The 15,107-nt window shown below is 39.2% G+C and overlaps 1 protein-coding gene across 4 annotated transcripts in view; it reads right to left on the bottom strand.

Annotated features, from left to right (window-relative positions):
- The window catches only part of lsamp (limbic system associated membrane protein), a 754,238-nt gene continuing 739,131 nt past the window's right edge, over nt 1-15,107 (bottom strand). For all 4 annotated transcript variants that reach the window (XM_078167295.1, XM_078167294.1, XM_033630981.2 and 1 more), the window contains 2 exons: nt 8,440-8,588; nt 1-4,015 (listed from right to left, as the gene is read on the bottom strand). In XM_078167295.1, the coding sequence (XP_078023421.1) occupies nt 3,918-4,015; nt 8,440-8,588 (247 nt within the window). In that variant the 3' untranslated portion in view covers nt 1-3,917. The remainder of the gene's footprint in view (nt 4,016-8,439; nt 8,589-15,107) is intronic.

Here is a 15,107-nt window from a genome sequence, read left to right as displayed (position 1 = left end):
TGAATTCAAACAACTTTATTTTGTGTTATGAACATTTTCTCATATACCTTTATTACATATCATTTTTTTAGAAACTGACTGCAATTACCTTATGCCATAATAAAGTAAAATAAAACAGAAAAAAAACATAACAAAAATGGGACATTGCTGTGTCATAATCCATGATTGAACCTTAATTTCCCATGACAAAGGGAAGGGAAGTACAAACGTGATAGTTACATTTGCTTTTTAAATCTTTAAATGTTGCGTTGTATAAACACGATCTTATGGATTTGCTGACTTTACAACATTCTAGTGTAGAAACATCACACTGTATATACACACAGAGAAGGAAAAGAAAAAAAAAAGAATCTAAATTTAAAATAGAGGGTTACTACTGTAACCATAGCTCAACGAAAAGGAGAAAGTTAGCTGTTTGGCCAACTTGTCATGTATCTCATGCCGCATGTTAACTTTTCAGGTAGGTTATTAATAATGAACAGAATCAGGATCAGAATACACACGCGCACATACATAAGCCAGTTTTGTACAGTGAAGCAATGGTCATGTTTTGAGGCAATGCTCAAGAGTAAACTAGGTAGCAGTATCTACAGTCTTCAGTAGATATCCACGTCTGTCTACAGGGGGGGGTCGGTGTTGTGTCCATAGGCTGGCTGTTGGTCTCTTTGAGCAATGGAAGGATAGTAGTACTTATTTCTTTCTGCTTTATGGATAAGACAGAGCTCCATGGCTTTTACATAAGTGGTCTTAGTATCAGTCAGTGCTTATTGGCTGGTTTTAACCTGCATGGACACACTTGGACATCCACATGAAAATCACCTGAATGGTAGAAAGTTTAGACAATGACAGTCAATTTACTGTAGCATCCTTGTAGGATTCATCACTGTATTTTTCTTGATGCAGTGAACTCTATGTGTGATGCATTCCAAGCAGGTTAAAATGAATGCCGAGAACAATTTGGAGATGTTTGACCCTGCTGTGGTTGTCTGCCAGGGTCTCCTCCAGCAAACAAAACAAATAACCAAAAAAAAAAAAAAAAATGTTTGTCTGAGAGTCTGCCCAAGGCCAGCCTTGCTCTGCCCTGAGTTTTTTTTTTCCCTTACACAACACATAGTGAGACAGACAGACTTACTGAAATAGACATGTAGCACAGACCACTCTCATGCAAACTGATCATGAAGAACTTTTTTTCACTAAAGCTTCCAGATCATTCACTTCTTACTACAGTAAGGAGATAACGGTTGCTGACAAACTGGCATCCCCATGTACGGGTAGCCAGAGGCTTAAAAAGCAGTACGAGAGTCAGCAGAAATACCAATGTAGTAGAAAAACATCATGAGTCAAGTTAATCCACATTAAAGTGGATACAGCAGAGTTGTTCAGTCGTAGAAAATCAATTAAAAAATAAAAATAAAATAAAGCAAGATGATGACAGGATAAAGCAGCGTTCTGATCACTTCCTAGACTGAGAAATCTGATTGTAAGATATTGTTTGTGTTGTGGTTAATAGAGATGATAGACACATTGTTTATTTTAACTGTTTAAATGCTTCAGCTCTGTTTGAAATTTTGGCCTGTTTCAGTCTCTGTGCAGCTCTGCTTATACTGTTTCCCCTACATGGAAGTTAGACTGGATCAGATGGCATCACCAATACTACAAAAAGTCACACAACCACAGCCTCAGAAGCATTTACAATGAAAACACTGGGGACAATTTCTTTAATGACAAGGATGACAGTAATTACATGTGTGTTTTACAGTACTAGTACTATCTCAGCTTGGTTGTTAGAAGAGCAGAGACGTGAACACACATCCAGTCGAGAAGCCGAGCTGGGCACCGAAGTCCGCACATTATTAGTCACCTCACAGCAGGTCAAAAGAAATGGCAAGAAAAGGCAGCTAATAGTGCACCAGTTTCAGCAATTCTTTTCACAACAGGAATGACGTCTGAGATGTTTCCTGAAAGAACTGCACTGTTTGAAAGGTCTTCTTCTTTTACAAAATATTGGCATTCAACCATTTTGCTCATTAGGTAAAAAAAAAAAAATCCAGTGATTGGCGAGGTGTGATGGGAAAATTTGCTGTAGGACATGTAATATAATGGTTGTTAGAGATGCCAATATCAGCACAGTGGCCTTGGTGGCCACTGAGGAGAATAAGCATTTGTTCGCAGCTCTCACATTGAATTCCTGGTACATGGCAGAGCATTACAAGCTAAACATAGCATTCCATTCCCTATAACATCATTTAAGCCAGCACTTATTATATCATCTCAAGGATAGGTACAATAATAACTGCACAAAACTATCTTCTTTTTATGCTTTAAAAAAAAAGAAAGAAAGAAAGAAAGAAACAGAATTTTTCTAATGGGTTTCGGTTCACATGATAGAGCAGGGTTGCCAGTTCAAGAGATCTACAAGTATTCATCCTCAACAAATTGCTACCCTATTCAGAAACATGGACACATAAAATTTGCCTTTTCATATAGTATAAGGACATTGGATTCAAGTATATATATGTACACACAACTAAAATGAATGAGGTAAAGACAGAAAAAAATAACCTCAATATCAATATATTATGAATTTTTCTGTATCATTTCATATTAAAACACGCACACTTCTTTGAAAGAGAAAACTAAAAAGTAAGTCATTCATTGGTGTCATACATTGTTATCCAAATTCCAGCAGTATAGAAGAATGATCCTAAAACTCATAAACTAAAAGCGAACACTGTATGTGGTACAGTATATGCAGCTAAATGCGGTGCAGCCTGCTGTGGAGCAGAGACAAACTGCACAGTATGGTTGGTTGGTTGTCGAACAAGCAACATACACTGCAACAGCTTCCTCTGTTTGCGGTTGTTACAGTGGCAGAACAAGTTGCCTTATCATAGAGAAATACAAAATTTTACTATGTACAGTACGCATCATTATAACCTACTGTGTTTCTTTTCCTGCTGCAAAAGAAAAGAGGAACTATTTTGGAATAAAGGCGAGTGGTAGCAGAGTCACCGAATGAAGATGTAGGTTATCCAGATAAAACTGGATAAACTAATTCCCTCAGGTTTGTACTCCGCACGGTTTAGCTCAGTAGGATCAAGTCGATTCTATTCACTGCATCCTCGGTTTCTGGGCTCGACGGCAACAACCCCAAGTGCTGCATCTAGAAACAGTGTCATTGATTGGACAGATATCCGGCTAATGCTCTGTGTCTGTGTTTCAGTCTAGTAGCATCAGATTATGGTAGAACAGACTTTAATATCAACCTCTAATCTCCTGACACGATCAGCTGCAGTGTTTTCCCTTTGATTTCTGTATGTGTTAGTTTCAAATCTATATAGTTTATGTATATTTGGCAGAGACTTTGCATGTTGCTCATTAATGCACTGGTTAAACACTCGGTTAAATCTACTATCTCAGTTAACATAACGCATCTATGGGACGAAGAAGAAATATAACTTATGTCTTCAGTATTTCTAGAGACAAATGATTGTTGGCATCCCTGTGAGTGGGTGCCTCTGCTTTCCCATGAAGACAAAAAAAAAAAAAAAATCCCAAACCTGTTCCAGACCCCGAAGACAAGATATAGCAGAAACAAAGAAGTGCATACGAATTAAAAAGAACAATGCAATTCTTTAAAAGAGCACTGTTTGCTTGTCCTGTCCTTCATTTCACTTTTTTTGTGGTTCTTATAACATTATACTCATAACCCATCACTTTCATAATATCTGTAAGCAGTGCCCGAGAGCATGTAAGGTTTTTGTATCATGATGCAAACAGTCTGGGGGTGGGGGGGCAGGAGCAGTAAAGTTGGTAATAAGGTAGCAATAAGGATGTCGGTGAGTTGGAGAGAAGGAGGATGAGGAAGAGGAAGAAAGGCCAGGAGGGGGGAGAAGTGGAAGAGGAGGGCAGTGGTATTAACACTTGAAGAAAAGGCAGGCGAAGGAGGCCAGCAGGAGCCACAGTGATTGAGCTACACAGGCAGAGCCGTTGATATCTCGACCTGTCCCGGGTCCTGCAAAGTGGGCAGAGACAGAGGGGAGTGTTAATGTAGATTCCCTGCCAGAGAGCTCACTCAGACTGGCATACCATCTGCAGAAAAAAAATAGGATAGCAAACATATGGATATCCACCACTTTGGTTTTCTTGAGCATTCACACAGATAATTGATTGATTGATTGATTGATATTTTACATTTATATGTTACGTATGTACTTCCTCTGAACCAGTGATGACAAACTTTGAGAGGTGTTTGGTAACATCTGGTGGCCATGTTGTGCTATTGCCTTCCTTGCTGTGATGGAAGCTCAAAACTAATTCATGCTTCAGAGAGCACAGAAGTGGCATAAACTGTGGAAATATAAGTATGTTGCCCCTGGGAGTGCAATGCACTGCAGCTTTAGAAAACACATTCAAACAGACAAATAGGTGTGAATTTCAGGGGAAGTAGGGGACACGCCCCCCTCAATATTTATAACGTGCATTTCTATTCTCCACAAAAAACATTTAGGTAGCACAGGACTTTTATTTTGACAACATTACACCATAAATTGCTGCAGAAAAAGCACAAATTGGTGCACAAAAATTGATCAGAATGCAGGAAATTAAATGTTTGATGCTCCAAGTTTTCCTGTGGAGGACCCCCAAACCCCTGTTTCATATGTGCCCTCCCAAATGTTGAAATAAAAGCTTCACCCTTGAAAAAATACAGAAATGCTGCGAGTCACACAGAACACAATGGAAAACAACTTGTGTTTCTGGGGGACATGAAAAAGCGACACACATGGGGGATACCGTTGACAAATTTCCAAATCCTAGAATGGTAAAGAAATGACCCACCTTATCCTCCTACCCCATGCTATGACTGATTCGTACTTGTTGCCTTTGTTGGTTGGAGAGATAAGGTTTAGGCGAGAGGAGTAGGATTGGTCAAGGTTAGAGTAAGAACGTCAGGGTAAGCCAGGCAGAGGCAGAGTACGGCAGAATAAGGAAGGCCGTTCCTTCACCATCCTAGGATTCACAAATTCATATACTGTTGTCATGTGGCTCTTGAAGTTACTTAACAATGTATTACTTTTGGTTCAATGTTCTGATTGTATGATTCAGATATTGTTGCAGTTATTTGCTGTTAATCTAACATTAGCCTTATGCCGAATACTAGGCTACCAATTTGAATTTTGGTACATAATATCTGAATGGTTCAACCAGAACATTAAAACAAAACTAAATAAGAAAAAAGTACCCACAATCTTAGCTGAATTTCATTTGGTAACTAATTTTTAATCTAACTAATCACCCTTGACAGACATTACTTGATCTGTCAGGTGGCATCCACATAAATGCCAGGACCCAAAATAGTCCAATCAACCTGGGGTTTGACCCAGGGAAAACTGCAATAGTAATCATTCAAGGTTTTTAGTGATCTCTTGGGACATCGAAATAAAAAAAGTAAACTATTAGTGGATCAAGGTAAATTCAGGGCTCGAAATTTGGGGCCAAATTGGCAAAAAAATTGGTTGTTGGGTAGTAGTACCCCAAATACAAGTACAATACATCAGAATATCCTCTTGAAAGGTGTTTTACTGAAAGGGTTGACCCCAAACATGTTGGAAAAGATGCCAGATTTGTTGGTTTGGTGTACGTAGACCCTCCAATATTAACATTATTTCACCCAGAACAGGTAACTGTAAAATCTTAACACTTTGCTTTTGACCTTGAATTAATAATGTTCCAATGAATCCATGAAGATATACCTTTAATACATGATGCAGGAGGGTATCAGGACCAATAAAAACTATGACACATTACTATTGCAATTTATCCTTTGTTTGGCCATTTTATGAGTTAGATTGACTGGACTAGCAGAACATGGAGCAGAACATTGCACTGTAACAAAACAATCAATGTTATTCACTTCAGCAGCCAGTGGTTTTAATGTTTTGGCTGATCTGTGTTAAAGCCAGTGACTGGTTACATCCAGTGGCTAAAAATTGATCATGAGACTAGAAGGTTTAATACATATTACAAATACTAAACTCTTTATGAATATACCTTAACTAATCTTCACATTCTTACCTTTGATTTTTATGCATTGTAATACTGATTTGACCATATTTGGTATATTGGCTATTACGGAATACACAAAGCAGGTTGTAGTCCTTTTTCTGTAACACTTTACTTGAAGGTATAAGAGTGACATGACACTGTCATAACTATGACATGACACGGTCATGAACCTGTCATGAACATTATGTACATGTCATAAATGTTTATGACTGCTGTCATTAAGTGTCATTCGGTTTTTGTAATGACAAGTTGACATTGTTTGGGTTGTCTTGATTATGACAACTTGACTTCTGGCATTACTAGAAGTTGTCTTTGTCATGACAACCTGACATTAACAAGAAATGCACCTCTTTTTGTGTTCATGACAGTTGACATAATGATTGATACAAAGAAATCTTCTGGTAATGTCATCCTGGTTAATGTCAAGTTGTCATAATAAGGACATCCCAAACAAATTTAATGTCAAGTTGTCATAACAAGGACAACTTCTGGTAATGTCACTTTGATTAATGTCAAGTTGTCATAATCAAGACAACCCAAACAATGTCAACTTGTCATTACAAAAACTGAATGACACCTAATGACAGCAGTCATAAGCGTTTATGACATGTACATAATGTTTATGACAAGTTCATGACGGTGTCATATCATAGTTATGACAGTGTCATGTCACCCTTATGTTAATCTCTCAAAACAGATTCTGCAATCTACATTGTAGAATCTGTCAGCAGCCCTGTGTGAAAGACGACTAGAGAGGGGGGCAGGGCGGGGCTTTGAGTCTGAACGATGCTGCGCTTTAGCCAATCACAATGGAGGGGGCGCGGTGCGAGACGTGCAGGTGTCCCCAGGAAATGTGTACCTACAGAAACAGCAAGCTCTGCGTCCATAGCACGTCCATAGCGACCGCTCCAGTAATGCCATCTCGTCAACGTGAAAAAAAATATTTTTTCCGGTGGATGTCTTAGTTACAACATGATTGAGCTAACTGGAGTAGTTTCATGTCGTATCCGGCAATGGGAGGCTTTTAACAGGTGACGTCCTGATGTTAGCTTTGCTAACTGTCCCTGTCAGCTGCAGCCACTGATGCTTTCTAGACATCGTGATTTCCCATAACTGAATAAATACCACACATAGCAACACAAAACTGCTTTGCTAGCTCAATCATGTTGTAACTAAGATATTCGCTGGAAAAAATATTTTATTCACGGACCGTTTATTGAGTTATTACCTTATTTTTATACAGTCTATGGTTATAGACAATGCTAACGGCTAACGTTAACAGCTAACGGTTAGCCCCGCTAATCTACGATAACCATATTAATTACGTGCACACAGAAATAGTAATGTTTGTTCAGTCATTGTGTTTATAGACTTAACAAACATTAGATTAGTCTACATGGTGATATAGTGACGTGAAAAATGTGATATATAGCTAAACTCTGCTGGTTTTCTACCCGAAGTATTTGTAAACAACACGGTGATTCCCTGGGGGCACCGCCGGAAGTGAAGGGCGTGAGGCCCCTTCACTTCCGGTTAGTCGAAAAACTCTGGGCTGTGCCTCTAGAGGTAAAGGAAGAATTTTTTTTTTTTTTTTTTACCAATGGATTTCCAGATTGCCCTTATGTAGACACCTTCAAGTAAAGTGTTACCCATTTTCTCCACTCTGATATTATTAAATTATTCAACAGGAAATAACAGTCTGAATAAAAGTTACTAAGCATTCTTCCATTCCACCAAGCTTAATAGACATTGAAATGATGAAGATAAACATTAACGTGAGTGTACTTTTGCCCCATTTTAGGACTTTTTAGGGTGTTGAAAGTGGATTTGGATAATCTGAGAACATATTCAGAGTAATCTGTTCCTTTGAGGTTACTCCCATCACCCATATACCAGATGTCACCTTCCCTCTCCAGCCATATTCCTGGATTCCCATGAGGGTTCAGTTAAATTACTCTCACGCAGAGTTGTATACATTGTTCGGCAAATGACTGAAAATTCTACACGGCAAGTTTCAGTTCTGGTTATAGTTTCCAATTGTTCAGCTCTCGCAGTGAAGCTTATAGAAAAGCACACATGATTACAGCGAGTTTCCTCCCTGCTGGTTTTCAATGATTCAGTGAGGAAGTAGGTTAATGGAATTAACACCTCAAAGTCATTCAATCTCACCTTGAAACTCTCAATGATTTAAATCATCGTTTGCTGTAGAAGTGAAACTATAACCTTGCTTTGATACTTGACACTCAATACTGTGAAGTATGAAATCCTTAGAGGCGTCAAGGGAAATGTGTCATGCTGATTTATTTATGAAAACAGGAATCTCCTATTTTGGATTCAAACTGTGAATCAAATGGCAGCAATGTCTATACTCACTATAGAGGAAAAGACTGGCATTCTGGACACCCAGTCGGTTCGAGGCCACACAGGTATAGTTCCCATAATCCTCTTCAGTGACGTTGGCAATCACAAGAGTAGTTGTAGTGCCAAGAATCTGGATATTGATGCCCTGGGCATTGGACAGCCTGGAGAGGAGAGACAGACCGAAGGGGTGCCATTTAAAGTAAATTGCAAAGTAATGAAAATCCAAGGACTTTGGGGAGTTAGTGACATTTTTGGTAAAATAATAGTGTCTGCAGTGACTGTGCAGGTAAAGGAGACAGGAGACTTCATTAGAGCTTAATTAACCAACAACGTATGCTGATGTTGTACTAAAAGAGACTTTTCTTTTTTTTGGAAAAAAAGTGTCATACTTGTGGTGTAAAAATAGATTTAAACAGATTATCAACCTTACACCAACATGGCACTTTTCACAACATGGCTGACAGGAAACAGCTGTGTTCTGACTGGTGAGACATCCCAGAGACACAATACTTCTGCCTCTAGCATGTACCGTCATATTAAATAGGTTTTATTTTAGTCTCTTCACAAAATGACTTAATGATGCATTCATTTTGTCGACATTTTACATTTCTGCTGTATTTTACTTTGTACAAATTACGTTCCATTTAACTTATATTTAATGTGGCAGTTTATGCAAAACCACTACATACTGAAAGCTGTGAAGGTGACATTTGAAAGCAGCCAAATTTACATATCTCCTGTCTGTCAGGAGGATCAATTAAAAAAAAAAAAAAAAAAGTACTCTTGGTTCATACTGAATATTACAGGTCTCAAATACATATCTGCCACTACACTATGAACCATCCAGACCCCTCAGGTCATCTGGGACAGGTCTGTTTCATGTCCCCAGAGTCAAGACTAAACATGTCGAAGCAGCGTTTAGTTTTAATGCACCAAGTATCTGGAACAAACTCTTAGAGAACTGCAGGTCTGCTGCAACTCTCAGTTATTTTAAATCAAGGTTAAAGACTTTTCTGTTTGTTGCTGCCTTTAATTAAATCAAATATTAATATCTTACACTGCACTGTAACTTTTATTCTTGTATTTTATACCTGTCTTATATTTTACCTTGTTTTTATTTTCTATTCTGCAGCTCTTTAATAGCATCGTGTTTAATCGTGTTTAATATCCTTTAATGCGTTTTTTCACTTTGTTGTGGTCCTTTAAATGTTTTATGTAAGACACTCTGAAGTACCTATTTGCCAAAATGTGCTATATGAATACACATGGCTGAACAATACACATAAAAAATATATATATATATATATATCACACTAATTTGGACAGACATTGTGATTGTGACATGAGTTGAGATTTTAGTTGAAACAGTAATTTTGTATATTGTCAAACTTTAATTAGTAGCCCAGGCTATTACTTGCTTAAATAACTCAACAGGCTTATATTCAAGACAGGCCTTTAATTCCTTTTACACAAAACTGTTGCTCAGCAAAGTTGGGAAATACGATAAAATTGTTAATTTGGACCAGTATGAATATTACTTGCATAAAAATCAGGCTTCCAATAACATATCAATTATGTGTTATGTTATGGCACTTGTTTTACAGCTCCCGGCTTACCAACACAACACCACGAAAAACACTTTTGATTCTGTTGATCGGTGGACTCTTTGGGACTTAAGAAACATAAATAACTTACAGGGTAACTGAGGAATGGACACTTATTCTGACTTTTCTGACTTTATGACAGCTTCAGAGGAACAGAGTCACCACTTGTTTTTCTGTCATACCGGTAAATCTGAATGAATTACGGTCATCTCTGGTGCTCATGGTTTCGGTAAAATGAACCGAGCTAATAATGTGTAGCATTTCCATTTTTACAAAAGTTTAAACATTTAAAGTTGTATGATCTAAACAGCTAACTAACATTAGCTCAAGTGGGTAGTCAGCAATCCGGTTTTACACATCCAAAGAACTTCCATAAAAATGAATTGCTTGGCAACCAGACCAGGCCTCTAATTGAGACAGGCCTTTATTTGCCAGTGTAGCCACACCAGGCTAGTAAAAAAGACTAGGCGTTTAAATGGGACAAAGCTTTTAATTGAAGTTTTACAGTTACTTCCCTTACTTCTGGAATATAATCTGTAGGCCGGGATCCAAAGCATATCAATGCTTTATTTATCACAGTATGTTGTGACACATTTTACCTTCATGAAAAAATTGCAGCTTCTGTGATTCAGATATCACTTGGTTTTACTGTGCAGCCTTAAAAATAAACTTGTCTTGCCTTACAAACAAATAACAGACCTCGAAGAGCAAATCTCAATAATTGCAAAAGACATGATTTTATGTACTGTGTGTGTAAAGGTCTTCACACAGCTAACAGCATTATTCATATTCCATACAGACGATCGTACTTTCATACTGGAAATCACTTCGCAGTAGCAGGCATCAGTGTCATGTCAGTGAACTCTCTGGGTGTAGGCGTTGTGATTGTTGTGAGGGAAGATCAACCTCTCTCATTTTGGAACAAATCTCTTTCATTAACAGTCTGACATTGTGTTTACCAGACAGCAATCCTTGACCTTTGAATCATGTGGTGAGCAAAGAAGTTTGTATTTATTCATTTATTTATTTCATTGAGGTTTGTGAATGTGAGGAAAACACTGCCTAGGAAATGTCTGGATGGATGATTTCTATGTGGTATTTGTTCGTCATTGTTCTCTTTCATTTCTTTGGTTGTCATCATCCCATTTTCAGATGGAAGATTAGTATTCTGCTGAAGTCCTTCCCTGCACTTCTGGGAGTCTTAATGACCACCAAACTTCTGCCAATCAATTATGTCAACCTTGAACCCCTTTCAGCACAAATTAATCAATACAATACGCTGACTCAGGCTGTGTACCTCGCTGATGAACTGTTCCTTACATCATCACAACCAAATAAAACTCTTTTTAATAACACAGCCCACATAATGGATTCTGCTTGTTCTTGGCTGATTGAGCCCTTTTGTATCATGAATGAGGTGAAGTTCATTTAAGGCGCTTCAACTTAATCCTGCTTAAGTCTGGGTTATGTGGTAATCGGAACTGGAGCGGGGGGGAGAGGGAAGTTTGTGCTGACACACACTTGGCTGATAGAAAATATTAACATAAAAAGGAAAAACGCACATCATGGCACAGCATAATTTGGGGCTCACTGGGGACTTGATAAAGTGCTGAGGTCCTTCCCATAGGGACACCTTGGGAACGGTGGCAGTGTGTGTGTGTGTGTGTGTGTGTGTATCTGAAAGGCAGAGAGCAAGAGCTAAGGGAGGGCAAGTGCACCAGCAGTGTCCCCACTTCATCTAAAAGCAAACCCCCCTCCCACGGTAAGGCCAGCAGCAGATATATTCTCCAGTGTGTCTTCATGAGAGGTGACTGCACTATTAAAAAGGCCTGCCTGCCCAGAGAGCATGCTGAGAGACCCAGATAATACACAGCACTACAGGGAGCTGAAAGCAAACAGCTTTTTTTACTATAGATTACAGCGCATGATTGTAATGCAGAAGCAGGGGGATAAACTGACCTAAACAGGTCAAAAGAGATAGAACTCTCTTTTGTTTTCACACTGGAGATTTCACGTTGGACCTTTATTTAATTTTTTTTCACACATGCTTGGAGTTTAAATACCAAGCCACAGAAAACTGGAGCATTAAAAACAGCAAACTGGATCTCCGGCCCCCAAAGTGTGTCTCCTTTTCTATTAGCATTTATCAAGCTCGACATTTCTGCTGCCCATTTTAACTTTTAACGCGTTTGGCACGAGCAGATCTGCAGCCGGCAACTTCACTCACTTCTGATTTCAAGTTCATCCTCAAATATGCCTGTGTCTCTGCCAGCTCCCTTCATCTGGCATAATGGACTGGAATACATTATCAGAGAAGTTGGCAGAAATCGTGCACGTCTACCTTTTTTTTTTTTTGGAGGGACGTTTTTCAAGTGTTCTCACCATATCTGCATCCTACTTGTCCTTCCTTGCAGGCAGAGGGCAGCAGTGCTCCAGTGGATATCTCCAGTGATCCCGACTTGATGCACAGAGCCTCTCCGTTACATTAAACCCTAGATTGAAATGATTTGACCCCTCTATTTGACAGGGGGCATGCAGTGTGTGCACGCAGGGCTGCGGTCGCAGGCCGGCAGAGATGAAAGACCAGTGCAAATCATCAGATGGACGGATTTGATTCTGTAGCGTGTGGGAGCATCTAAAGTAGGTTATCACTGCCAGAGAAAGTGACAGGCCTGTTATGATTCAAGGCCGATGATAAATGAAATCAAGTGGAGAGTCCTGCTGAGACTTGTAACCCAGAGATGATTGAAAACGGCTCAGTGCCTGTGACAGCCACGTATCAGCTGACAAAACAACAAACATATCTGTCTATCACGTTAGCTAACAGCTCACGTCGGATTTTGTCATGTAATAAACATGGGAGACGTAATTTATTGCACAAAGAGCAGGAGCAACCTACTGTAAAAGATGCCTTAGTAGATCGACAATGATTGACTCTGCAAACTCAATACCAGGTACTCTTATGAATTATGAGGTTAACAAGAGAAAGTGCGTAAAATTGCACAATATTTCCTCTGCGCACCGTCAGATTTGTAATTCTTACTGAATCAGTCAGGCTAAAGGGGCAGGCAATTTACAGTCTCATCCAGATTCCATCATGGACGACCAGTGAGAAGAGCCAAAAGGGGCAGGGAGGGTCATGACAGCCAGGTAGTAATATTTTTCAGTTATGAACTTCTGGCCAGCTGCTCTCGGATCATGATGTATCGGTCTCTACAGAGGCTAATGGAGACTCTGAGATCCTGGTGAAGTCACAGATGTGGTGAAGCAATGATTCATTTATGTTTTAGAGGATGAGCTCCGCGCTTCCATGTGGGTTTGTGGATATTAAGACTGACAGAGTGGGGATATGCAATGCACAAGGTTAGGTGAGTTAAGCCTCTCCAGTCAGTGGAGGAGAGAGGAGCGAGCTCTGCAGCCCAGTGTGTGTACACCAGCTTGTGCCAAACAGTTTGTTCGAACTCTGAAGTGTTTACTCCTTTAGTTTGGTTTGTTTGGGCAGGTGAGAGCGATGCTTTTCAAACTTGGCACTAGATAACTGGAGCAAAAAATGTGTGCCTCAATGCTATTCCAAGAGAGCTGCTGTGTGATTTGTTTGGGGTAACATAACCCATCGAGAGGAAATGAAAAGTTGGAAGTTGCCAAACTGAACAGGTCTGGACCAAGAGGCAAAGATTTCCTGTGTTGTCGCAGTATTAATAAAACATTAACATAGTGTGCTTGGGGTATCGGAATAGTTTTAATGCTAACTTCACTCCCCACATCAACAAATCAAAAACAAAATATATTAAAAAATATAGCAGGGGATTAAGGAAAACAATAAATTAATGTCAAATACAGTGAGACTTTGCAAAGATAAATCCTGCAACTGAAGGGTATCAGTGATTAAAACATGAAACATGACACTTTGTCAAAACACCGTTAAAGAAAGGGATTAAAGAAACAAAGAATCAGTGCTAATCAGAAAATGTATAAATGATCAAAGTGTTGTGTCTGAGGCTTAAATAATGAGAGGTGACAATCCAAATCCATCCGTTCTAATGTATCTCCCCGTCTTCTCACGTTTCAAGTGCTTTAACTAGTAGGGACCAAAATGGTGGGGGACGTAAATTTGTTAGTTGCTAGTGCAGGTGTGACCAGTAAGGGTGCAAAGTTCTGGTTATTCTGTTCCAGCTGAGAAGGGATTTAATTAACTCCTTTATCGCCAACATGGAAAATGGCTTGTTTCGAATGAAAAAAATAGCCATCAAGTGCATAATTAACACCCACTTTACAGGGTTCTTGTTTTAGAAAAGTCAGCCGCAGACTTTGCTTTCAACCAAATTATGCAGCTAATGTTATCTAACTAGTTACAGCTGGTAAAAATCTGCAGGCAGAGTTGTCATTTCAGCAGGCAAAATCAATATTTGCCAGCTGCAGATAAAAATACTGCTGCTGTCCATCGCTGTCTGAAACAAAGAACCCCTACTGCTTAAAAAATAGTACCAATTTTATGTGATAAATCTGGCTCTGTTACTGCAAACTGCATAACTAACATGCAGATTTCAAGGTGTCCACTGATAACCTGTGTGTCAATGAGGTTAAACTGATTAGATGGGAACAATCGCAGGAGCCAGACCTTGATAATCAGGTAAATAAGACACAACAGGCTACAGAGCACTTGCTTTGATTCTTGGGGAGGGGACTAAGAAATTAACTAGCCAAGCAGGGATAAATGATATTATTATGGTGCATTAACATCATCATCATCCAAGAAGAAAGTGCAATAACACCTTCTACTGGCGCATAGGGAGAAGGGGGCAAAGAATAGGCACACAGCCAAAATCCTCCAGGGGACAAAACAACTGAGATAGATGGCAGTTGGAAACAACAGATAATGCAAAAATATTTCAACGACCATAAATCTTTCTTTTTCGAGCACTGGCGTGATAGGCCTATTACTTTAGAGACCATATCTGTGATAACACTTGTGACACTCCTCCAATATTTTCCTCCCAATCTTGGGTGAACTTTTACTGCTGAAGTTTGGGTGGGAGTAAAACTGCAGATCATGACGCTCTGTATGTGCAGTTTTTT

This window comes from Epinephelus lanceolatus, chromosome 4 (assembly GCF_041903045.1).
Source record: "Epinephelus lanceolatus isolate andai-2023 chromosome 4, ASM4190304v1, whole genome shotgun sequence".
Classification (NCBI taxonomy): Eukaryota; Metazoa; Chordata; class Actinopteri; order Perciformes; family Serranidae; genus Epinephelus; species Epinephelus lanceolatus.
The sequence above is the reverse complement of the archived record's forward strand: the minus strand, read 5'-3'. Positions and strand labels throughout refer to the sequence as shown.